We start from the raw sequence: 26,361 nt of genomic DNA on the forward strand, positions 1-26,361 counted from the left end.
AATCTACCTTAGCTCTGCTGATGTCAAGGTAAAAGAGAAACAAAGACARGTAGACAACCCAATGCAGAAATAATCATCAATGAGACTGATTTTTCTTAGCTCTTATTATTCTTGCTCTTATTATTCTTGAGATTTTTTTTTATTGTTAAAGGAAGAGGAAAATTTCTGTCTCTACTCATCTATTTAGTATATCATCATTATCCTACCTACGCATATGAAGGTATACAATTTCTTTCACGGACAGTTATTTCTGGCTATGAAATATAGTTCATACTAAGAAGCACATTATTAAAAATTAACCATTTTGGAAGTAACCAAGAAAACTGCAATTATGGAAARCTGCCAGACTGCCGTTTGTCAAAACATGAGCACAGAATTACAATTTGTGATTAAAAGAATATAAAGTAAGCTGATTTATTGATTTATATCAGACAAAAATAATTTTCAAGTCTGTAACAATCTGGGTATTCAGTGTTTTGAAAGTATGATGAATAAAGGCTCCATACAATTCTTCCTGTTACTTTGTAAAAGACAACAGTATGTTAGAAACCTAGCCACTTTTCCAGGGTCCAAACAAGTATTTTGTGAAGGGACCAGTAAGCTTCTCCGTAATGACCAGAGTATGGAACACACCTTCAAAGGTACATTTACGGGAAGAATCAGAGTGCCATTAAGAAACTAATCTGGACTTCCAGATTACACCAGAAGAAATACCTGAGTCCTTTTTCATTTAAAAATAATTTATTTCTTCTTTAAGACTTCACCGTACACTAYGTTGTAATGCCTTAAGCGTCTCATGTGAAATGCTGCAGGGGAATATAATAGAAGAAAATTCCATACTCTAGCAGAAATAAATGTTCTATGACCTGAATACCAATTAGTATAAACACTGTTTTGATTTTTATATCACAATAACTGATGCATCTCTGCTGAGGCATCAGTAATATTGCACACATTTGCTTTAAAGTTTATGACTGTAACTATATTAATCTCATTTAATCATTCTAATAAATCTACATCTCAGTAGAAACCACTAAGTGATGTATTAATAGCATACTAAATATACCTGTTAGGCTACACAAGTGAAATATAAAAACACAATGAAAAATATTTGCATTTGTCTAAATGATAGACTTCATTTTCCTCTGCATTACTGAGATGCATGAAAAAGGATTTACAAACACACCTCTTGTTTCAGGAGAATGGCTCCTGTTTACAGTCCGAGAATATTTAAGGCCTTTTTTTTCCCCTCCCCCCCAATCAGACTAAGTTAACTGCAAGGATGTCTATGGGCAMAATTTGACCATCTAAAACAAATATTCAGGAAGAGAATATCAAGAGGTAGGACAGGGCTGTACACTTCTTTGTATACACCGTCTCTTTGTATAAAAGAAGAAAACAACTGACCGCAACAAACTTTCGATAGTGACTTGTACGTTGTTAATGCTGAAAAGCCAGGTCTACAACCCCCACAAAATCTGGTGTGGTTTGGGTTGGTTKGTTTGTTTGTTTTGGGGGGGTTAGGCATTCAGTCCCAAATGCCATCAATTATTTTAAGAAATCTGTTGGTGTTTCAATATACTTTGGCCCCTTTCTTTGACTTCTATCTAGGGTACAAGCCTTAAGCTTTATMATAAACTTCTGATAAACCATATACCGCACAGCGGACGCTCTCTAGCCTCCATCTAGCTAAGGTAAAACAGAGCKGAGTGCATCAGTTTCTTTGTGTTTTATCAAACGCCACATCCCACTTCAATGCGTCATTTCCACAGCACGCGGTGCAAGGGTGCCTATACTGAGACTCAAACTCAGCAAGGCAAAAAGCAGAGCAAGCTGTTTTCCCTATGTACATTTTCCAAGCTTCCAGATTCAAGCCCTGCCAGGAACTGACCCAAAAGCAGCGCAATAGTACACAGATCGAGAGGAGATGCAACAGCCTCTCCTCTGTAGCCTAAAAATGGGATTAATCTCTGTAATCAATATCCCCGGTTCTTCAGATACATTCACGACAGTTTGTCTTCCTCATTTTGTACACGATAGAGTTTTACCTCTGCACACACAAAGCCAGAGATGACAAGTTACTCATAAAGCTGGTTGCGTTATTTGCAGACTTCTTTCACCTAGYCGACGCTACTAAACATTGATTTCCCACAAGATCCCTCCTGGTAAGCACACACTACCAAGGGTCATGTCCTATCAACGAAGAATTAGCCCATCATGTCTCTCTCTTATCTTGGCTTCATGCTACACTATTAAACCCCATCCCTGTAACGACAGTGAAAATGCTCCGTGACCCTCAACTTCATCTCAATTTACTAATTCTATAAAGTATTCATGGGACTAAAGCAAAYTGGCACAGCACAAGTCTTGTCAGCCACTTACAGCTACTTCTGCCTTTGGTGTGACACTTTTTTTTCCTTCTCCTCCATTTTTCTCCATAAAAAAGAGCAACTTCACACACCTGCCAATTCAGAATCTCTCTCTATTCAATTGGTTATACCTCTGCCCTCTTCCAGCAAAGTCTYTCCTATTTAACTTCTCATTTTCTGAAAAGTCCTAAGATACAATGTGTCTGATTGTGGGCTCAGTACTCTGTCAAATTTCCTCTCCATGATGGCACGCTATTAAACCCGCTCGTCATTCCATTTCACCTCAGCCACCTTCTCTTCCCATCTGTCCCCAAAATTTCAGGGTCTCTCTGGGATGCTAAAGGCTGCTTCTTACAGTGAAATTGAGAACACATTTACACCCATAGGAAATAAATCTCATTTATGTCTACTTTTTTGCACTGTCTCACAGCCTGTATTTTTGGCACTTTCGTGTATATAAAGATTTTCTTCTGTTTATCTCCACTTCCCTTTCCATTTTTATGTCACTTAAACTACAGCAATATTTATTTTAAGACAGAAGTGCATTTGGTCTTTGCCTGCATCCTATTGCACCACTTCCTTTCCTGACAGKTTCCACATCTAGTTTGACACAATCTAGTCCTTAATTACATAGCCTACTCTACTACATTCATGATAAAGCAGACAATTTCTTATGCATGAAATTTATTTTTCTACTTGAAATGTGACAGTCTGATTCTACAGGCTTCTTTCAATATTTGTTTTCCTCTTCACATTTGATTGGTTTTTTTTATTTCTAAGTCAAAAGCATAGCCAGATTATATCTGTTCTCTTTATTTCTCCATACTTTCCACAAAAATGCAAACTTCACAAATTCCTGTCAGAATAATTCATTATATTTAGCAATAGTTCACCRCACAATTTCATTTAGCTGTACGTATTTTCCTTTCTAAAATTTAAATAATATTTTGCTTTCTTATAAAGGCTTTATCACAGTGTTAAAGTCTACACGCAACATTATTCTGATTTAATTTTTAATGTTGCCAAAGATAATGTTGAAATATATAGCAGAACTAGGCAGAGAACTTGTTCCTTGACCATAAAATAATTTAATAAAATTTAATTAAAATAATAATTTTTCTATTTTATGGTGTTGCTAGACAATATTAATAAGATTCCTTAATGAACTACAAGATATGTTACATCTATAACAATTGTTTCATCTACTGCTGAAGTATGTACATACRTAAACATTTATAAAACACAGATGATTCAAGGAGAAGAGTTGTGTGCATATCTTCAGATGGTATTTCATTCAAGTTCTCATCTTGCTTTACATTTTTTTTTTTTTGCCAATCTATATTGCCCAAAGATGAGGCTCCAGAATTACTAAAAGCCAGCGTAAGCCGCTCAGAGTCATCTCGACACGCTCGCAAGCCTTTCCTCTTGCCAACCCCAGCACTTGTACAAACAAACTATAGTGACTGGCAACTGCTTATTTTTCTCACCTGCTTGTTTTCAGTCAGATTCCACCCACAACATATCAGCATCAAACCTGGTGAAAAGGCGGCAACGGTGGCGTTTCTGGTGTTACTACAGGCAAAAYCAGTGATGGGAACACTCCCCAAATTAGCAGGCGGCACTTGAGAAAACTTCCAAGTGACCACAGAGCAGGAGTCTAGAAAACCACTGCTTTACATTGCCTGTTTTACTGTTTACCAGGATGCACATCATTCTAATGTTATCCGGCTTGTAGCAGCAAATTTTCCATTCAGTGACAGATTAGAGACTTCTAATAATCCCTAGTGAATCTAATAGCTATTAGATTGTAAGCCATTCTCCTATAACCCTGCAGTTTTCCTCTCAATCCGTGCTTTCCAGTCAGACCACGAGAACTCAGCTTTGTTTTGTCTACTTCCATATTAACTCATTTCAAAAAGGCAAAAATAACTTCACTCATTTGTGTGATCCAGAACATACTAAAAAAAAAAGTTTGCAAATGAAAATTTTATTTACTTTGTGCTATTTTCTACAACTTACATGTCAACAGAACTTTGCAGTTAAAAACACTATCCTACTGCCCCAGTGTAATTGCATTACTTCAATATCACTAGATTAATAAAGATGCAATAGGAATTTTGCTTTGAGTTTTTGGCACCTTAAACCAAGTATTAGGCATGCAAACCAAGAAAGTAAGTGTGGAAACATGGTTTGAACGAACTACTCAGAACATCCCTGGTTCAGAGAAATATGACTAAGGGTTCATCTCGCTGTATTACCCTCAGAAAACAAAAATACCATCACAGTTAGACATGCCRTTCACTCAGACTTCTCTGAAACTGTAAATTACAGCATGGACAAATACATTCCCTGTTATCACAGACTGAAAACATACTGAAACGAATTTATCCCTAATATCGCATCTTTATCGTCGACACAGACAAAGTTTAGTTTAGCCACCATCTTCACAGTATTGTCATCATCCTTTTTAAATCATTACAAATTATTGCACAATTTTAAATAGAACGAAGCACTTGTGCATAGGGATATTACTCAAAGACAGACATACCAATAAGCAATCAGATAGTATACATTGTTTTGGCAGCTGACTAGCTAGTCCTGGTGAAGAAATTCAGTTTGAAACAAGAAGCTTACTGAATTTTCCCTTTAAGATATTGCTCTGGCAATTGTAATAAGCTGGAAAATTAATATCTATCCCCTTGTGCCCCCAGATTAAGTATAAAATATTTTACCTAGTAAATTTCTGTATTTCTATAGCAGTCACTAAACAAAACCCTAAAAGTTGTATTTCTGATATTTACAATTTTATTAAGAAAAATCAGAAAACATGCAACCCCAGAAAAGGGAGGAAAAAAAAGCAGCATTTTACAAGACAAGACAATTAAAAAATTGCAGAAGAGGTATAAGTAAATAGCACTTTCATGACAGCCAGTCCTCACTCAGCCAACTTGCTTAAGAAATAAATACCATATTCTATCTTTATAAAACATCTTTGTTGCTCTTTCTCCATAGAAACAAAATGACTTCTCTAAACAAATGATCTACCACTTCACAGGAATCAAAGCTGATTCCAGCTGTTTCTTGTTTACATTACAGTGATGTCTACCAAACACACCTTTATAGCTAATGATTAAAAAAAAAATCCTCCTCCTGATCTGAGCAGTCAAAGCACAGCCATTTGGTGTCAGTATAAAAGGCAATTATCCTAATCTAAAAGGCACCTAATTAACTTTTAAAAGCTAAAGGTGATAGCACATACTATCCACAGGTTTATAAAATGATGAATATCACTTAAAAGCTAAATGAAACTAGCTGAAATGACAGTATTCACTGAAAATAAATGGAAAGGCTTTTTCTTCCAGCATTCCAACAATACTTCCTTTCTGCCATGAAGTTATGCACAAATCAATTCCCCATCATCTCCATGCATACTACAACTGCCAGACGATAAACAGGACAGTGAATCATTGACAGAATCCAGCCATCACAAGTTACTAGAACGTAGGAGACTGTCAAAAAATATTAATAGAGTCTGCAGCTTTTGCAGTGTTCCTAGAGCAACAGACCTACCTCGGCAGATGGTCCCATTCCCCACGTATCCSGGTTTGCAGGTGCAGCTATGTCCCCTGACAGTGTTAGTACAGATTGCATTCTCATCACAGTCATGCTGTCCGCTGCCACATTCATCATGCTCTACAAGATAAAAAAGGCAAGAGAGTGAGCGAGCTTTTCAGTTTGACGATCTGACGTTTTCAAAAGTTAAAAAACAGGTTGCTACAACGGATGAACACAGGGAGTTTGGTGTAGGAGTCAACCATGGGACTGCTTCAATTACAAGACTCAATGTGCATGGTGACAGTAGATTATTTAGGTTCAAAACCAGGAAAAAAAATGGGAAGGAGGCAAAGTACAGCTAAAATGAAAAGCCCATGAAGAAGAGTATCACAGAGGAAAATCTACTATGAAGACTAACCTTCACATAATTGTCCATCATCAACAGTAGCAAGTGCAAATACAAAGTAAACACAAGAGAGAACCCTAAAAGCACATCCTTTAAAGAAAACACAGTTCAGTCATTATAGTCACTTGCTTAAACGCATGCTGAGTTGAATCTTTCTCTAATAACTGTAATAACATTTTATATTTTTAGAGCAACATTCATACCGTAGGACCGCAAAGAGCTTTCTAGACAAACGGGCCATACTTTGCTTTCATCCAGCGACTCTACCTACTGCCATGGAGTGGTTTGTTGCAACTCCTGCACTTTATTCTCCTGCTACATTTTGTTCTAGTAAGGTATCAGTTAAAAGCTGGTGAGCTACCTGGCTCTGGAATTTTTCCCTTCTTCCAGTAATTACTAGGAGCTCCCTAATGAAGTAGAGCTTCAAAAAGAAAACCCACGTTTTCAAAAAAAAAAAAAAATTGCTAATATATTTATAGCTTTACTCAACGGAAACAAGAGGTTGTAGTGAAATGCCTTTGAACTATCCGATAGGTCTCGACAACAGATGTAACTAAAAATCAGAATCTGGAATCCTGTCCAATAAGGTTTGTCTTCAGTCATGCAACCACAAACATCAAGGTTATCATTCATACACTTGGAGGTTGAAGTTCCGCTCCAGGAACTAAAGATATACTCAAACATTTTAGTAAATAAAGGGTATTTGAAAGACTAAATCTAGCCTTCTAAAGACAACAGAGAGAGGTAGTGCCTCTAAAACATGAGCAAAACACTCATTCCTACATGCTCTGAATTAACTCCTTTGGAACAGGATCGACAACAGGATCAGAGAGAAAAGCGCTTCCCTAGGCTAAAATGAGCCTTCACTTTTGTATAGCGTATAATGAAAGCCAATTTCAAGATAACTCAAGACACATGTGGACTTGAATGGTTTATTTCACAGAACCCTCCAAACTAAATATTTCCTAGAACAGCTTTGATAACTATTTGCAAAACATGCATCAGATATGTTTTCAATTTTTCAAGTATCTTTGACAGCTAAATGATATGGATTGCCATCATTTTCGTTTAAAGAGCATCAAAGCCATATATCACTTGCTCTTCACTTTTAGCAGGAAATTTTCACACACACGCACACACTCAAGTATGCCTGGCTTCTGCTGATAAATTCAGACTTATATTTGTGCTTGTTAGTTTATGCTGGTCCTTAGCCCTGCTTAGTAATTCACTTAGCTCCTCTCCAATTTTCCGATGCCTTAGATATTCTGAATGTTAGGTTTCTTCAAGTGCTGCCTGTTCTCTCCTTCATCTTTTAAGAAGCTGCACAACCACCTGAATCTTGCCCACTCCCATCTCATGGTGCTCTGACTGCGGAGTTGTGCTCGAAATGTTTTTGACCTACTTCCCATGAAGCACATAACAGACTGTTGAACTTAAATGATACCTTATTTTAAAAGAAATTCCTTACTCATAATCTCTGCCTCCTGTTACTACACTTACTAGTTATTGCCATTAGCTTTCATGCATGAGCATTCAAACTACAATGACAGTGCCTTTGTGCTAAGCTCACACACAAACAAGAGCATTCCTACTCAAAGAACTGCTAAAATCCGTTCATTATCATCACATCAGTTCATGTATACACAAAACATTTTCCAAAGGTACTATTTGTCTTTTGCCCTAATACACAAGACATTATGTTCTGCTATGTTTTTCTGGGACTTTGACAATGTAAATTACTGGACTGACTACTCCTGCAGAAGCACAGATGCTGGCAATACTAAAAGATTTAACATAGACAAAGCTGCCTTCCCATAGCCCTACTTAATACACAGGTCAGTTTTTCCAAGCAGATTTAATCTGAAGCGTTAGCAACAGCTCTGCCCATAGGAATCTGCCCTTCCTGAGAGCTCCTGATGCTGCTATCCCAAGAAGGAGTAAGGAAACGTTGTCTGTATGAGGAATCCCAAGATTTCTTGGCAGCTGCATGGCTGCAACGATGGGAATTTTGAAAGGAATTTTCCCTGGTGTAGACATACCTATGGATGATGTTGCTAGACTCCTAATAAGCATGAGAAAGCACTGATTTTCTGTCAAGCTACAAAAATCTTTCATTCCAAATGGAAAAATCCGTAAGACACTGGCAGTAGTGAGTTCTCTTGGATTTCCTTCTCCCTCACAAGGTATCATCCATTGGACCACTTAGTGATCATGATATTGGGAAGAGGGAGTGGAAGGTTGGCATGTGTTTTGTTTAAACTCAAAGGAAATTATGAACAATTTGCGAAGAACATCGCTTTCTTAAAAAGATCACTTTCTGACATCTCTGCAACGAACAGGCAGAACCTAGTTTTGCTTTAATGTTATGGTTAATGCCATCTAACCAGAGAGCAACCAAAGACCGGGAGGAAAAGACACTGAGAAACAAGAAAAGGAGTCACAAAGAGCATCATTCTAAGGCACCAGAGGCGAGAACTGAGATAAAATGTTGAAGTCTTATTTTGTTTTGACAAATTCAATTTCAGCTGAAAGCAAGTATAGGAAAGGTGATTCTAAAAGTCAAAAACAAAGTCTGATTTATTTAGATTTATTTATTTACATCTTCTATGGAAACCAGCTGAGGAACAAAACTGTCACAATTAAGTTTGATCAGGTTTACCCTACATAAAATCTACGTTACTTTAATTCATTACATAATAGAGACAAAAGGAGATTCTGACTGAAGACGAAAACAATTGGCAGCTTACTGAGATGGACAGTTCTGTAGGATGCAACTCTCTGAACCAACATTCATTCCCTTATTTCTCTTTGAGATCCATTTCAAAAAACAGGTACAATTTTAGAAGAGCAGTTACAATTGCAATACCACTCTTTCCTCACAGACAAGTTAGTTTGTTTATCCAGTCTCTGGAGATTATTTTCAAGATTAGCATTTCTTGCATTCAGGAATTCTGGTTATTGCCACCTATGTTCCATGCTTTGTCTTGAGGAAAACCCAGAGAAATCATCAGTTCTTCTGTGCCTTTGTTTCCCTCTAAAAAATATTGCAAGAATATTCTGTAGGATTTTTAGTACTTGTCACCATTCTGAAATCCTCAAATTTTAAGATTTTAAAGAAAATTAAAGAATATCAACCTTCTGTTGTAAAAACATGAAGAATCTAACACTGACTGCTGGTTTACTGTCAACTTAATCTTCTTTTCTTGCAAGCAGGCACGATGTACAAAAGCCCATTTCATCTCTGAAGGTTCAGATCGCCATCCTTGCTTACTAGCTACCAAGATACCACCAAACCCAGCAAAGAACATCTTTAAACCAAGTATTATTCTTCTCAGTACAAATGTTCCAGAATTTCCAAAAGCTCTCATGAAATTTTTCCAAAATCTTCAAGAACATCATGTTACATATGGAGGTTCCTAAGCTCAGATATGAACCAAAATAGCTTGTGAAGCAATGACTACAAAGTTCATTCTTTCCTCCACCTTTATCCAGTGATGACATCTGCCACCAAAGCACTAGAAAGATGACTGGTAAGAAACTGGTCTTCTAACAAACAAACAAAATACTTTGTGGCCTTTGTTTCCAAACTGATTCTGTTGACACATGGTATTTATCAACTGTGGGTGCACTCTAGGCATACATTAAGCAAGGCTTCAGTTTTGGGGGCCTTTAAAATAAAACTGCTGCAGAAAGCTTCCATTTGAAAATTTGTCACTGGAAAGTCAGCCCTGGTTAGCCACTTGCCTCAGGCAACTGAAATTGCATGAACTCGAACAAAAATCCACTCTGATAGTGCTGTGGATCTGGGGACACTCATGTTTCTACATGGTTAGAGTTACATGATAATGTGCACAGTGGTTAAGCATAAGTATTAAGGTTCTCTCTGCTTTGTTCACAGGCAACCTAACAAAAACAACAATTGACCTTGCTCATTAGAACACTCACGAGCTATCTGACAGGATGTTTCAGTATTACATAGCCTTGCAGAGATAACAATCATGTAAAGAGAAAAGATAATTCACCAGAAAATAGTTTCAAGGAGGCGGTTAGTTGCATATCGTATCACCAGAAGCAGCAATACATCCTACAAACTGCAGAAAACCACTTTATACTAAAAAAAGGCTGGTCACATTGGCATCAGGGTATGCTTAGTATCTCCTTTCTCCTAATATTCCAGAGAAGAAACTAGTTACAACACAACTGAAGAAGGGAGACCATAGTTTCTGTTAAATTATAGCCACACAAAATGAGTAGGAAACTGCTGAATTAAGCACAATTACCAGACTACCACAGAGACAGCTAGAGCTGCAACACACCCTCCTTGCACCCTCAATGCACACGCTCAAGAGGGACTGACCCCAGCTAAGCAAACAGCACAGCACATCCAACATCCACAATATCCAGCAGCCAACATCCATTGTGCACACGTGTAAAACGCAGCTGTTGGTAACAGATAACCAGACACAACTAAGCTTTGCATCTGTCAAGAGAGCATTCACTATTAAAAGTCAAGCTGCCACTAATAGCTGTATTAGCTGCATCTTCAGCAAGAGCAGAATAATTGATCACGATGCATTTCATCTATTAATCTACTTGCTTAAATTTTAAAGAGACCTTTAGCTTTCTTTAGAACAGAGGTAACTATTTCTGCTAATGAAGTTAAAGCATCTTAGGGTGACAGCAGCTTGTGCTTCTGCGCACCTCAAAGAGCACATGTTCCAGCTGCTCTGTCCCTAATACGTAACTTCCTGATAGCAGATCACTTCAGTGTGAAGTATAAAATTGATATATACAAACAGGGACCTCAAATTCAGCAACTTAAGGCACCCACACCCATATTTGTCACATCTTCCATATCTCCATTTTTTCTAATCTCACTGAGGAAACACATGACTCTCTTTTCGTGACACATGAAAAATACCCTCTGTTCTAGGCTAAACTGAGCTGGAAGTCCACAGTAGAAAAAGTACAAGGGGGTTCTGTACAAAGATTTTATCTGCTTGAAGTAGCATACTGTGTACTAAGTCACTCACACTGTATTGCAGAAATGTAATACAATCACACAAAAATAATTTCGAGCAACACTGGCAAAAGGAAAAAGGATTTGTCATATGTTTGTAAATACAGATTAAGGAACATCCATATTTCTCACCTTCTTTTGTATGTTCATGAAATACAATGTTTGTATAAGGTTCTAGACAGTTCTGAAAATTAGCATCAGGAGAAATGTCAGTACTAAAAGAAATAGCATATTTCAATATTCTTGAGGTTGTAGGTAATAAAGATATCTACATTTTAAATGAAGAAATATTTTCAATACATACTGTCTCCATGCACTGTACCAGAGAAAGGTAGTCTATGCTTGTATTTTATGTGGTTACTATTTTAAGCACATTCTTCAGTCATTACAGAATTTCTAGGGCGTTTCAGTTCTCCTTTGCTGAAGTAGACAACGCTAGCAGAATTAAAGGATGTGTGTGGAGTCTAAAGGTGGAAATCTACTTCGCTTCAGCTTTCTCTAACCCTTTTTTATATTATGTTTGGACAAACTCAAATATTTGGGTTGTTAGGATTACACTTTGTCTAAAACCTATAATAGAAAATTAAAACCTCAGATTTAAAGCATATAGCAAGCAATACAGTAAAGCTAAGAACCATTTGGTCAGGATTCATAACAAATTGTAAATCAGGGTAGCTTTCCCTTGCACAATTCAAAAGTCTATAATGGATTTCAGATTTATCATATCAAAAAGGTACATCTAATACAGTATTTATTTCTCAGTTTGAGTGTTTTTTTATTGGGACTTTTTTCTTCTGCAAAGCACAGACCCTGGAGACATACTCCATTGAATGGTCCTTCCCCATAGTTGCTCTCACCTCCCATTGTCAAGAAAAGGTCTCCATTTAAGCTTGTTCAGAAAATGGAAAAGGTTTTCCTATTTCATCAGTTCTCCAAACATCACTAAAAGGCAATCTTAGTTGTTCTTTAAGTGACTGAGTGACTACCTACTTTTGGGGTACATAAGTACAAATACAGCTAACATTTCTGTACATGTTCATGGTACCTATTCCAAGAGATTTATATGACTAGAGAGAAAGGTCATCAGATGCAACCACTGTTTATTATACAAAAGCTTTTTGTATAGAATAAACAAACTAATGTAAAATTAATTAATTAATTAGCTATCTGGCAATACTTAAGCCTTTGGAAACTTAGAAAGGAGAAAATCTTCTCTCCAAATACTTTTGAAATTCCTTTTAATAAGGAAGAAATAATAACTTGTTGGATGGCATTAGCCTTCAGATGTCTCTTTAATAATTAACACTTTACTATTTTGAGAGATGAAAAATTTTGAATTTAGAAAGAATTGTGGATTTAGAGGAACCCAGATTTCTGCTCCTAACAAGTTATGTTGAAACACAAGGGATAGCTTTGAAACAGGCTAATAAAAGGAAGCATTATTCTGAACACACATTAAGAATTTCCTCCCACAAAACCAGGGCAATAAGAAACATGATGTATACATCAAACAGGGTATATACAAGAAAGACGCATTGCAAACATTAAGCTGGTAAAAGAAAGACAATAGCTGATTGTGAATCCAGACAACCCCGAAAAATGTGTATTTTCCCGTACTTATGAGAATTAGGAAACTAACTGAAATTTATCCCTGCCCATTGTGAACTTCAATTACCGATGCTCACCCTGCCCATTCCGACAAGGAAAGAGGACAAAGGAACAGGACACAGGATAGAAAATCCYGACTTGTTCCTGCAATGTAACAATATGCTCTGACTTTGTACTTATGAGCAGTAAAACATAAAAAGTAATGGSAGAAATACTAGATCTATATATTTTMATAAGAAACCAAAATGCTATTGTAACATAATGTATAATGTGTGAGGCAATGAACAGTTTCTGGTGTTAAACACCAAATTATTTAGACCACATTCTAAAAGAGTAGGCAAATACTACTGTTGGCTAATTAGGAAGAAATAGCAGGATTTAATTTGAGTATAGAATTCTGAATGTGCATGTATTTGCCTAACTGAAGAAAATATCTTGCATGTTTCCTTTTGAGTAACAAGCTGAAATACTTCCTTTGGTCTCCTGGTCTCCTGGAATCTAGTTAGATTTTATTCACATTGGCCTATCTGCAATTGAGTTCACAAGAGAAACAACYGATGTAATCCTTGTTTATTCTTTTTTTGTTTTAATGTATTGTAATAAACTAGTCTGCCTAGACCTAGAATTGTCTCGAAACCCATGTGATGAAATAATTAAATCCATGTTCCTAAACTGGCATTCAGAGGTAGAGAATCACCGAGATTGGTCAATTATCTGTTCCTCTATGACTTTAATTATTAGGTGGTTTAGTTTAGTTCTTCAATTCACAGTGAAATCGTTGTAGTCACCCATCGAAAGAACGTCGACAAAAGCAGTGTAATCTTAATCATGTGCTCAGGCCAGMGTGCAAATACGGGGAATGGGAACACCTATGCATCAGCTGGTATGATTTGAAAGTTTAGCGCCCGACTTAATGGCTGGATCTTTACAACCCATGCCTTATCCACGGAGAAGACCAGCCTTCCTTATTTCCCCTTGGCAAGGGACAGAAAACAAAGATATATATATGAAGATCTATCTTCTGTTTCCAGTACATAGAGACCTCACTATTTCTTGCCAAAAAATTGCCTTATCCACGGAGAAGGCAAGGGACAGAAAACAAAGATATATATATGAAGATCTATCTTCTGTTTCCAGTACATAGAGACCTCACTATTTCTTGCCAAAAAATTAAGCTTACTAAAAGCACCCTCCTGTAAGAATCCCATAAGCTGTACTGTTACAGTACATATGCAGACAGAGAAAGGAAGAACCCTGAATGACAAAAATGTATAYAACATAAAACTTAAATTTTCTCAGAAACATTTGTAGTATACAAAACATCTCATAAGCCAATTGCAGCCTTTTTTTTTCCTTTTACCCTCACTTTAATTTAGCATATAAAAGCCTAAGTTGTAAAGTTTACTGAGTTGAAACTATTTTTTTAAATAGCTGAGGAAGAAGCATTTGCTACTAAATTTCAGTGATCTACTCTTTTTAGTATTCAGGTCAGTTCACACTTTTAGTTTTTGTCTTCACACAGCACAGTTCAACTCCGTTTTTATATTTCAAGCACCATACAATCACAAATAYGGAATCCAAATAAAAAAATTGAAATATTCTATCAGGGTTATGTAAATTGCCCATKTTTTTCCTTTTCATATTATACTCTCAATTATGTGAATAAGTCCAATGCATAAATGTGGGTCTTGGGCTATGCTTGAAAGTAATAAAACATCAGATACTCACACATTTGGATTTTCATTTGTGTCACGCAAGACCTTTTGCTGTCAGCTACTTACATTAGAGGCATCCTGAAAAGCATGTGTACTAGCATGCACATGATGAATACAATTCACAGTTTGAAGGAGTTCCACTCTCCTCTTGTGTTTAAGCCACCCATGTCTCCTCTCACTTTTTGGGCTGGACAGAAGTGCACACAGTATTCAAGACATCAGAAAATCATGGATTTATACAATGGCATAATCATATTTTTCATTTTGTTTTTATTGCCTTACCAAAAGGAGCTCACATTCTGCTCGTCTCCAACCACAGCTGAACAGTGAGCTGACATTTTCAGAAAACTATCTGCAATAATTTCAAGATCTCTTCCCTGAATGGTAATGGCTAATTTAGACTGTTTGTGTGTGTATATATATATATGTATATGTGTGTGTGTATATATATATATATGCATACCCCTATCATTATTTTCTTTTCCTCAAGGGAAAGGTACTTTATCTCTGATTCTCTATTCTGCTTCACTACTTTATAAAAAAACTACTAATGGCACCTATTTGAATTTCCATGAGATAAGCTCACTGAGCAAYGCTGAGGAAATTCTAAATTGTTGTAATAAAAATGTTTACTTTTGGCCAAACCAATAGGTAGTCTTGCAGAGGGAAACTGCACGTTGTTTTCTGCAAGTGTAGGAAGAGGAGCAGAAAAAAAGAGTAAGTAGATCTCTTGCTAGTATGCTTTAAAATATTACAGATATATCTTAAGTGCCTATACAACAAATGTTAGGAAGTGGGAAGAAAAACATCTGTTTTTATTGTTTTCTGAACACAATACYAAGAAAGAGAACAAGGACGCAAGAGGCAAAAGAAAGAGAAAAATCAGAAAGGAGAGACTACTGAAAAGCAGAGTTTAAAGCTAGACACATCACAGCCTTTTAAGAAGCTTTAGGAAGCTGAAGATTGCATTGAGCAAACAGACTGGGAAGTAGGTCAAACATTTGAAAATTCAGGAGTCACTAGAAGTGTAACATTTTTCTCTGCACTTTGTACTTYAGTTCCCTCCTCTTCTAAAGTGTTTGAGTTGCATAGATGTGTCGAGTTAGTAAGGAATATGAAAATCATTTTACTAATAAAAAAGGATTCCTGTGAAGAGTCACAATACGAAGGGGTTCTTTTACACTGAATTGAACACATCATACATATCRACATAGGGAATACTAAAAGTATTAATATATAAAAAAATTCCAGAATGCACCTTTAACAAACATGCCATCTTGTAATAAAATGGAAAGCCAGCTGATGTAACCTCCTTTTAAACTGCAAGCCTAGCTGCAGTTTTTTGGAGCTCTTTTTGAAAGCCCAATTATTCACATTTGGATGTATTACTGTCTTGTTTTCTAATGCTGAAAAATAATCTTAAGAAAAAAATTGTTTGTGAACAATATGCACAAGGACAGCTTGTATGACTGAACTACAGAATAAATCCATTGTAGTTGAACCTTTCATCTCAACATACTTCTCACAAAGCAAAAATACATGAGGAAATGCACTGATGTGCATCTTTAACCTTAAAACACGCCACCGAATTTGGGRTGCAAGTGTGGGTACAAGCCATCAAATTCAATTCAAATCAGTTCTAGAAAAGAAATTAATTACAATACTTTGGAGAAGACTGCAAACTGTACACTTAAACATGCAATCAAAAAATTCCACCTTGGAAGAAACCTCACCTTACTGTCAAAAAGCTCTTTTGTTATCTTTGTGCTTCAAAGAGTTGGCCAATTCATACCATCAAAAGAACTTACTCTTTTAAGTASAGTTTCTCACTGAGAAAAGAGCTAGTATACGTGTAGCACTTACAGTCTTCAGGACGGAGACTGAACTCCATGGAGATCAGATGATCTTTCAAAACTAAAACTAAACATTAAGGACTGCCCATTTTCAGTATTAAAGCTTCAGACAAATTCCTAAATTTAACAGTAAGAAAGTGCAGAGGAGCACTATTTCCAGTCCTACAGATCAGAGCGAATCTCTCATTATGCAAATTTTCGCGTAGGATAAAGACAACAGGGAACATTCCTAATGAAATACAATACCATATAAAACCATTTTTTAAAACTAAGCAGTATCAGTAATTAAGGAAAAGTCACAAAGGCACAAGAAATGGTTCATATGAAGCTGCCAAAACTGTACACAYGGGAAAAAAATGATAGTGATAAAGATTGAAGAACGACACTCATTTGAAAGATCCAAAACATCTTAAAAGTGTTTCTCCTTATTGGATTTGTAAGTCATAAGGATCTAATGTTATGCACTGTATGTCTAGAGGTTCATAGTAAGCTGGTTGGCATGCTAGTCTCTCTYTCATGCTCTTCCTGCCTCCCGGAAATCAGAAGAAATTCAAATATTGTATGTCCACATTTTGTATTTCCAACTACAGYATGGTCTTGAGGTGCGACGGCTCAAGTGCAAGTCTGTTTTAGAAGTTCATTCTCTTCTGAGCTCTGCCACAAATATGTATGTTTGTGAGCTATACTATCATGTCTGAACTACAACGCATACCAACAGTTTTTAAAGGAAAGACACTAAGAAAYATGGTCTCCTCAATTATTACTTTAGGGTATTAACTTTACAAAACAAATTCTATCTTGTCCACAAATTAGTTAAGCAGTAAGTCATTGGACATTTATGAGACATCGTATATAGCCTTTAGCTTGATCCCAAACGGTTAATGTGATTTTTACAGCTGACTTCAAAGGTAATCAGGAGTCAGCCCCACAAAAACAAGATGCCAGACCCCGACCCAAAAGGTGAGTGTATATGRATCTGAATATTCTAAACTGCATAATGTCCAAATTTCTCTTAGTAGTTATTGTTTCTCTTAACATAGTAATGAGGCAGACAAATTCATACAGAGAGCCAGTAAAGTCTTGGAACTCAATTCAGTGTATCACATAAACTTCCAGCTAGATCAGAGCAGTAAAATAATGACAAAATAATTTTTTTTTAAATAGTTCTTTATATCATAGAGCATTCATTCGTTCATTCAGGAAAATGAAGAAATTGCACATAATGACACCACTGAAAAACTCAGATYTTGTCTAGCAGTCACCACTGCCTAATTTACAGTTTGCAGGAGAGGTGCCTGTTACCACTGTATCTTAAGATACAGTTTTATTTTGCCCTGTGTTTTGTAAAAGCTGAATACAGTCCAAATATCTGCATTCTGTATCAAAAAAGAAATCCTAAAGCAATATGGGACGGATTTATTTACACAGTGATATAACTTAATCTAAAAGGACAGGCTGCTTTTTATCCATGAAATTGTGAAAGCTGCGTATTTTATGAGGCTGGTGATCAGAACCTCATCTTTCAGGCATTTTTCAGTCTAAGAATAGGTGTAAGCTTTATTTTGTAGAAATCTCAAAATCACTAACACTAAACATATGAAATGAACCTCTGAACATAATTTCCGCCAATATTTCGTATTGGCTTGATTAACTTATACGGGTAATATAAGGTCAAAAGAGCTTCAATAGATTTTCTCTTTTTCCAGCACTCCATGATGCTTTAACTTGCACATAAAACAGAATATAAAAAGAACGACATACTCCATTTCAACCTTGCAGAAAAGACTATTAGTGCTATTGAAATATATTAAGGCAGAATCATTCCCGAATGTATCGCATGTGTGGCGGATGTGTCAATTTGCTGATACAAGAACACATCAAACCACAGTTAAGGTTTTATAGCACAGTTCAAGTATAATGAGGACGGGGCACATATTATTTCTTTGCACCTATTAAAGGGGCAATGAAAAGACTTGCAGAGTGTTGGAGCATGTATCATAGGTGATATGAAAGTCACACAGGCTTAGGATACTTCTCTCAAGTTTCTGTTGACACAGCTAGACGGAGTTGAGCTGTTATGTTCCACTATGGACATAAGCGCCCTTATCCTATGTCCAAGCTTCTAATTAAGCAGATGCTGTAAAAAGGAAGATTCCTGTCTATTTTAAGCCTCTGACAGAGTAGGGATGGACTGTTGCTACTTACTGAAAGAGAACATTGTCCTCATTGCAGCTTGCCTAACTAATGAGTACTGACCAAGATTCTTAAAAACAGATGCCCAAAGATGGATTTCTCACACAGTATTTAGGCAGCTAAATTACTAAGTGGTTTACTTTCCCCAAACAAATTTAACAAGGACAAATGTGCACTTAATTTTGCCAGCCCTGTAAGCTGGCCTTGGGTTTACTCCTCTAGCCTCACAAAAATACCATGGCATTGTTAAATTATTATTAAATTATTTTACCTCTCGAAGRGTGCAAGTTCAGCAATATATTTCCTCTCCACAGAGAATCAATTTTGATTCATAAGCAGAAATGGCAATTAGTGAATCATTATTTCCTACAGCACCTGCATTTTTCCTTGGAGATAATCCACCCTAATAGTGATCAGACAAGACCACAGTTGTCTTATGAGACCTGACAAGATCACAACCTGAGTTTCTCTGGCTGCAGCTATGCCATATTATATTAACAAAACACTGACCAGTATGAATATTGCACTGTTGAAACAAAAGATAGGGCAACCAGAATTCATACGCTGTACACTGCTTGAGCCTTCATGACTGACTTACCACAGGATAAATATAGTAAAACCTCATTTTGCACTTCCAGTGCTTAAATAAAAATTAATAAAAGTTAGTTAAATAACCAAAAATATATGCCATCAGACTGAAAAAATGCATGGTTGATTGATGTTAATTCAAACAGGCAATCCTCTGTAAAAGATTTATGCTTCAAATGCATGAAAAAAATCATAGGTAGTCACAGGAAAGTGGTAACAGCATGTATTACTATCCAGGAAAAATAGGAATTAAGTACAGAATTTTGCAAGAAAACCTCAAGAGAACTTAGCACAGAATTTTAGGGAGGATAGAAGCAGTAACGTGAAGTACCCAAAATCACCAAACACAGTGGAGAGCACGGCAGAAGTGCACTGGAGGCTGAAGGGAGGAGCTGCTAGGGAACCTCCCACTCATACGGGCTCCCRTCTCAGCGCTAAGTCATCACCCACTCACCAAACGCTACCTGAAGCCTCTGTGCTGAAGGTAAAAGCATACCGGGCAAAGGATGAAATAATTAAGGGGAAAAAAAAAAGTGGGCATAAAACCAGGTGTGAAGAACGCCAACAAAAATCAATTTACAGAATAAGGCACAATAAAATGAGCACTAAGCTTGGGTACATAGGCAYAGTGCAAGACAAATCCATGTACGTACTACTACACCCAGTGAGACAGAGCAAGTGAGGTTAAATGACCACAAAATCATGAAGGAAGCATGAAGCTTCAGCAGCAGGATTAGAATGCTTTACTAGAAAACCTGAGCTAGAAGTCATAACAAAAGAACAGAGGAAGTGAGAAGTGAGAATCAAGCAACAGTGAACTCAGAAAAAACTGTCTTCTCTTCCTTCCAACAAAAAGCAACGCCAACATCTGCATAGCCAGAGAGGTTAAATGAGCAGCCAGCATTCCCAATTAAAGACACACTAGAAGTATATTTTTTCTAATTTCTTTCTCTTTTTTTAATATCTGTACTTTCCATGCTTTTACACTACAGAATAAAAAAAACAGGAAAATCTAATCAAGTTACAAATTCCTGTGGTTTTTTTTGTTTTTGTTTTTGTTTTGTTTTTTGGGTTTTTTTTTTTTTTTTTTGCTTCTTCAGGAAAGCAAACAGGTATGTTGCTTCCATGACATTATTAGGCTTGCAGAGCAAGCTGGCTGAAGCAGCATGTATTTTCTGATAACACTGCAATTTTATGTTCATTGCCTTGCATACAAGTATATTTAATTTAAGTCAAAGGCTGTGTCAAAAAGAAATTTTCTCTGTATTTAACATCAAGATAAAATACCAGCTAGGGAACCTTTTCCACTTCATGCTAAGCAAAAATTTGAAATGCAACATGTATCAAAGGCCTCTACTTTATCGTATATTCYTTTTCTCAGGTAACTCTTCAGGTCTGCATGAAAACACATGCCCTGAGCTCCCGGGTATTCAGGTCTTTTCTCTTTTACAGCATGTTCCCCCTCCCTCCCCCCAAGTAATCTACTGTCTAGTTCCTTGGCCCACTATGCCCCTCATTTTCTTTAATGAAGTAGCATGTCCCTTCCCTTTAGTAGGTTCTTCCTTGGGTTTATCCAGYAGCCTTAGGGCTAATCCTCAGTTCTACAGCTGCCTGCTGGTTTCTCAAGCTGTCCAACCTGAGCTTTCTCCTCTGCCTAACTCAGCTCCTTCCTTATATGTTCCCATCTGGAGAACAGAACAGGCAATCCTTCACAAAGATTTATTTCCTCCAGTCCCCAAAATAAAAAGAAATACAAACAATTGTAAAGAAGTCTTTTCAATAAATTAAAAAGCGGATATTGCACAGAACTAGTATTTGCCAATCTCTTCACTCCAAACAGTATCCATACTGCAATGATTTCAATGAGAAAGTACTCCAATATATAGGATGGTATTTTATACAGGAAAGATTTAGAGAAAATGCTATTTCCATTTGGAAAGTAAGTGAATTAAAATCCACAATCTGATTATCCTTTACTAGATTAAAAAAACAGATGAAAAACAAAGGAAAACAATCCCTGTAGAAGAAGGGTACCTGTGCCAAACACATGCAATTGTGGTATTTCAAATCAAATTCCACCACAAATTCCAGAGAATAAAAGCAGGATTATGAAGAACATTCAAACTCAGAAAGGGCAGCAATGAGACTCTTAGCTAAAGTGCATATAGGTCCAGCAGAGGTGAAAGCACCATCCAGGCGATGAAATATCTGGCACACAATCTGAATTTCACTCCTGTCTGTCTTATCAGTTGACTGCATAACTTGGTGATAAAGGTACTTTTACCACCTCTTCTGTTAGGCGGTATATAGAAAGGTGTTATGTTAGTGCAAAACTCATTTAATGTAACGAGACTGTTTACCAGGAGACAAGAGCAGGGAAGAGTGGCTTTGGAGAATTTGGAGCATTTGAAACAAAAAAGTTAAAACCTAGAAGAAAYCTGACATATGTCAGTGTTAGGTGACAGGTAAACATTATGACATACTGGAACACAGCTGACATTTCAGGAATAGCTCATATATACTAAGGCTAGCAAACAACCAAGTGACAATTTGGGAAGGGTTGCTGGTAATCACATAACAATACAAGGRACGACTGAAACAAGTCTGACAAAAGCCCATTGGGAAAGTGATAGATGTAGACCTACTATCACAGGTTATACATTAGACAAACATTCACAGTGAAATTATGGGGAAGGTGGTGTCAGGAGATATATAATCAGACATAAGCTTCACAAACTCCGAAGAAATATAAGGATCAAAAGCTTTTAAGTGAAGGCATACTTCACATAACAAATAACAATCCTCCTACWGTTTCTGTTTCTATCCCTGAAATATATTTCGTGTCTTCACTTGCCTATTGTCACTCTCCAGTACAGAGASGAAAAGAAAAGATTCCCCCAGTTTCTCTGCCCTGCAATATCCTGCGGGCAGGAAAAGGAAAGGAAGTGATATAATTGCAGTTTGCACATAGCTTTGATACAGAACATATCTTCAATTCTTCAATGTCTTTCATCTAAGGGGTTCAAACCCAACTACAATCACTACTGATCAGTGTTTTACATGTCACTTTTGTGAGACAGGTGACAAATGTCAGCTCCATTTTACAACAGAGAACACTATAGTACAGAAGAGGTTTATGTCTCTATGCACAAGAGCTAGGATCAGCACTAAATTAGTATTATCCTCCTCAGCAAGTTTGCTGATGATACCAAGCTGGGAGGAGTGGCTGATACACCTGAGGGCTGTGCTGCCATTCAGAGAGACCTGGACAGGCTGGAGAGCTGCACAGAGAGGAACCTCATGAGGTTCAACAAGTGGAGGGTCCTGCACCTAAGGAGAAATAACTCCATGCACCAATACAAGCTGGGGGCTRACTTCTGGAGAGCAGCTCTRCAGAGAAGGACCTGGGAGTGCTGGTGGATGACAAGTTGACCATGAGCCAGCAATGTGCCCTTGTGGCCAAGAAGGCCAAYGGTATCCTGGGGTGCATTAGGAAGAGTGTTGCCAGCAGGTCGAGGGAGGTGATTCCCTCTACTCAGCCCTGGGGAGGCCTCCTCTCGAGTACTGTGTCCAGTTCTGGGCTCCCTGGTACAAGAGAGACATGGAGCTATTGGAGAGAGTCCAGCGTAGGGCTACGAGGATGATCAGAGGGCTGGAGCACCTGCCCTATGAAGAACGGCTGCGAGAGCTGGGCCTCTTCAGCCTGGGGGGCTGAGACTGAGGGGGGATCTTATCCATGGGTACAAGTACCCGAAGGGAGGGTGTCAAGGGGACAGGGACAAACTCTTTTCAGTTGTCCCGTGTGACAGGACAAGAGGCAATGGGCAGAAATTGAAGCACAGGAAGTTCCGCCTGAACATGAGGGAGAATTTCTTCCCTGTGAGAGTGACGGAGCACTGGACCAGGTTGSCCAGAGAGGTTGTGGAGTCTCCTTCTCTGGAGATCTTCAAGGCCYGCCTGGATGCAACCCAGTCCAACATGCTCTACGTGACCCTACTGAGCGGGGGGGGGTTGGACTAGATGATCTCCAGAGGTCCCTTCCAACCTTGCTGATTCTATAATTACAGTAATTAAATACCTCTTTCCCACAGAAGACTATGGGCCTTTAGATTTTTAGCTACTCCTCAGAAAACCGGAGCGTACAGACAGGGCCTGTTGCATCATAGTGATAAATTCCCCAGAGGAAATCTCCTGCCACAAGCTCCCAAACATACAGATGGAACGTCAGCAAGGAGCCTTCTATCCCATTTCTAGCTTATAACACTGGAAGCAAGATTCCTATGCACAACAGTTACAAGCACTCCAGTGCTGCAAAAAATGATCAGTGAATTAAGATGTTAAAAATTAATTGTAATTTGAATAGTTAAACATTAAYAGCTTAATGTGGAAGGAGCAAAAGAGATTTCTTTTGATACTAATTTGACCCTGCATCCTAGGTGACTACATGATGATGATGACAGACAAAACAAATTAGTGTAACAAAACAATTGCCTAGAACCACAAATAGAATTTCAATGTGACACCATGTACCTCTATAACCTAAGAAGTCATCTTGTGAGGCACACCTCACTGGGTTCACGTGCAATTTAGAAAATTAACAGGATAAAAATTTGTTTCAAATATTTAACAGAAGGCAAAATAAGGTCAACCAGGAACAATCTTTTGGCTGAAAAATTGTACACAGATAGTATTGATTCTCCCTGGTAACGAGAGGAAAGTAATGTTTTTCAACCAGAAAGAGCTCCTCTAATTGATCCATGTTTGGCATCCTAAAAAGTAATCACATCGAGAAAGATGAATGATATGTAACTGGTCTTGACTATATCAACACTGGTAGAACCAAAGCATTTCTAAAGACGATGCAAAATGCAGCCATAAGTAGGAAGTGAAGTTTAGGAACAATTTTTACTGCCTGAGTCGACCCTATGAGAGACCTGAATGACAACACATAATGCTGCCTAGTATCAAGTTTTTAATTCCAGCACAAATTGTGCCTGGGTATGGACCTTTGGAAATATCCCAGTATAGCTCAGGAGTCCTATAAGCAGAAAAAATAGRGAGAAAATAAGTATGAGGAGATCCCTCCTTTCCTTTCTTTTCATAGTGAAAGGTAAACAAACAATTGTTGCACAAAAAAAAGGAGAAAAAAAATACTAAAAATAGAGTATGGTTAGCAAGGAAAAGTGATGGYTTAGGAGAAGCCTGGTATCATTCAACAGGGAAGAACTCCATGGAAGGAGGAACAACCAGGTCAACTACACAGAGCATTCTCTAACTTCAGTGTTCCTCTGAAACTTTGYTACCCGAGGCATTTGGTATACTTGGACTTGTCCAACCAATGGTTAGTCCTGGACCCAAAATAATATGGATCTTTTGTTTCTAACACACAAAAAAACATAATTTTTGGTTTATGGTCCTATTTTACATTCTCTTGCTGAACAGGTCATGGGGAAGATTTATACTTTAGGTTTCTTCTCTCTGAAATACTTGGTATATTACAGCCTGTGAATTTGTGTTGTAAGGTTTTCAAAATCCCTTTAAAAATGAAAGGATTTTTTTTTCCTGTGATGCTCACTGAGTGTTATTTCTTGTCTGAGAAGGCACAATGCAAGTTGTATAATAATAATATAGCTCTCAAAAGAAGATCATTAAATACAGCAGGATTACCGCCTCATCTTGGGAGAGCGTGTTCTCATTTTCTGTCGAGGCTGAAACAGATCACCATATCTCTGATCTGTGCTGGTACGATAACCACTGGGCCAACCACAGAAATAAAACAGGATTAAARGATAATAAACAGCCCTAACAGATAAAGCCTGAAAATGGGGTCCTTCTGAACTACACACATCATGGAGGAAATTCCACGCTCAGATTTCAAGCAGCTGTAGGCAGAAAGAGGAAGGGGCAGGGGAATATGATCGGGATTAGTTTCATTTGCCAATAGGAAAAAGACAGAGGAGGACAAAGCCATAGAGTGCAACATAATACAACGTAAAGAATTTTAGATGCTCTTAAAAACGGGCTACTGAGTAACAAATAGAACTCAGTTTTAAAAATTGAGGTAATATTCAAGTTTAGAAAGAATAGATACGAATGAAAATGAACTGAAATGAACAAGGACAGAATATTTAACAGTATTTCCTGTAAAATAAAATAGAAGTTCATACTTTGCAGTGACAACTGAAAACATGAAAAATACAAGGATATGTCTACAACAGCAACTGTAAATCTTAAAGTTCTACATATTCTTTCAGTTATTATAAAAGAAAGATGAGATAGCACTTGAAAAGCAGAAGAGAACTAGCAACATCATTATCAGCACTGATTCACAAATGTCAAGAAACTACAGAAAAATATAGACATCATTACACGATGTCTGAAATTGATATTTCACTAGGGCAAAATCCTCCCCTCCTGCTGCAGTTATGAAAAGTTCAAAGGGTAACATTTGAATAGTTACATATAGAAAATAAAAAAGAGGGGGGAGAAGTTTACAGAAGTTGATAGAAGCAAAAAAATCACTGAAATAGGATTTCATGTAGAATTTGTGCTTCACTGTAAAACTAAGGTAAATGACTCTCAAAAATATTAAGATTCAAATGGAAATATCATAGGACTACAATTACTGTTGCTGTYGTTACTGTTACTCTCTGGCTGTTACTCTCCTCTGACTTTGTTAGTTTTAACAGATCAATTAAAGTCACATCAAGTTCGCCTAATCAGATTAGATAGTTTATAACAACCCGACTGTCTCTTCTAGAAGCCATTTTTTTTTAAACATCTGTTAAATAATCACATCTTTCTACCAGAGCTTAAAATCCAAGGCTATCAAAAATAATATATTGTGGCCAACAAATTGCATTCCAAGGATATAAACAGATAGCAGCAATTACCCTCCTCTTTGTGGAGCATGAAAGTGATAAAAATGATTATTTTTCTGAGATCACTATAATATTCATGTAGCTACTTAACCTTCTTCCTTGGAAGGTCGCATTTGTTTTCTTTAAGGAAAGAAATAAGAAGATTTAAAAGATTATGATTATTCAATACTTGC

The 26,361-nt window shown here is 37.2% G+C and overlaps 1 protein-coding gene across 3 annotated transcripts in view; it reads right to left on the reverse strand.

Moving 5' to 3' along the window:
• Positions 1–26,361, reverse strand: part of NELL1 (neural EGFL like 1) — a 281,618-nt gene that overhangs the window by 106,633 nt on the left and 148,624 nt on the right. For all 3 annotated transcript variants that reach the window (XM_085300904.1, XM_085300903.1, XM_085300902.1), the window contains exon 13: positions 5,940–6,062. In XM_085300904.1, coding sequence (XP_085157030.1) covers positions 5,940–6,062 — 123 coding nt within the window. The remainder of the gene's footprint in view (positions 1–5,939; positions 6,063–26,361) is intronic.

The sequence above is a fragment of the Rhea americana genome, unplaced genomic scaffold (genome assembly GCF_003343005.1).
Source record: "Rhea americana isolate MKP2758 unplaced genomic scaffold, rheAme1 scaffold_17, whole genome shotgun sequence".
NCBI lineage: Eukaryota > Metazoa > Chordata > Aves > Rheiformes > Rheidae > Rhea > Rhea americana.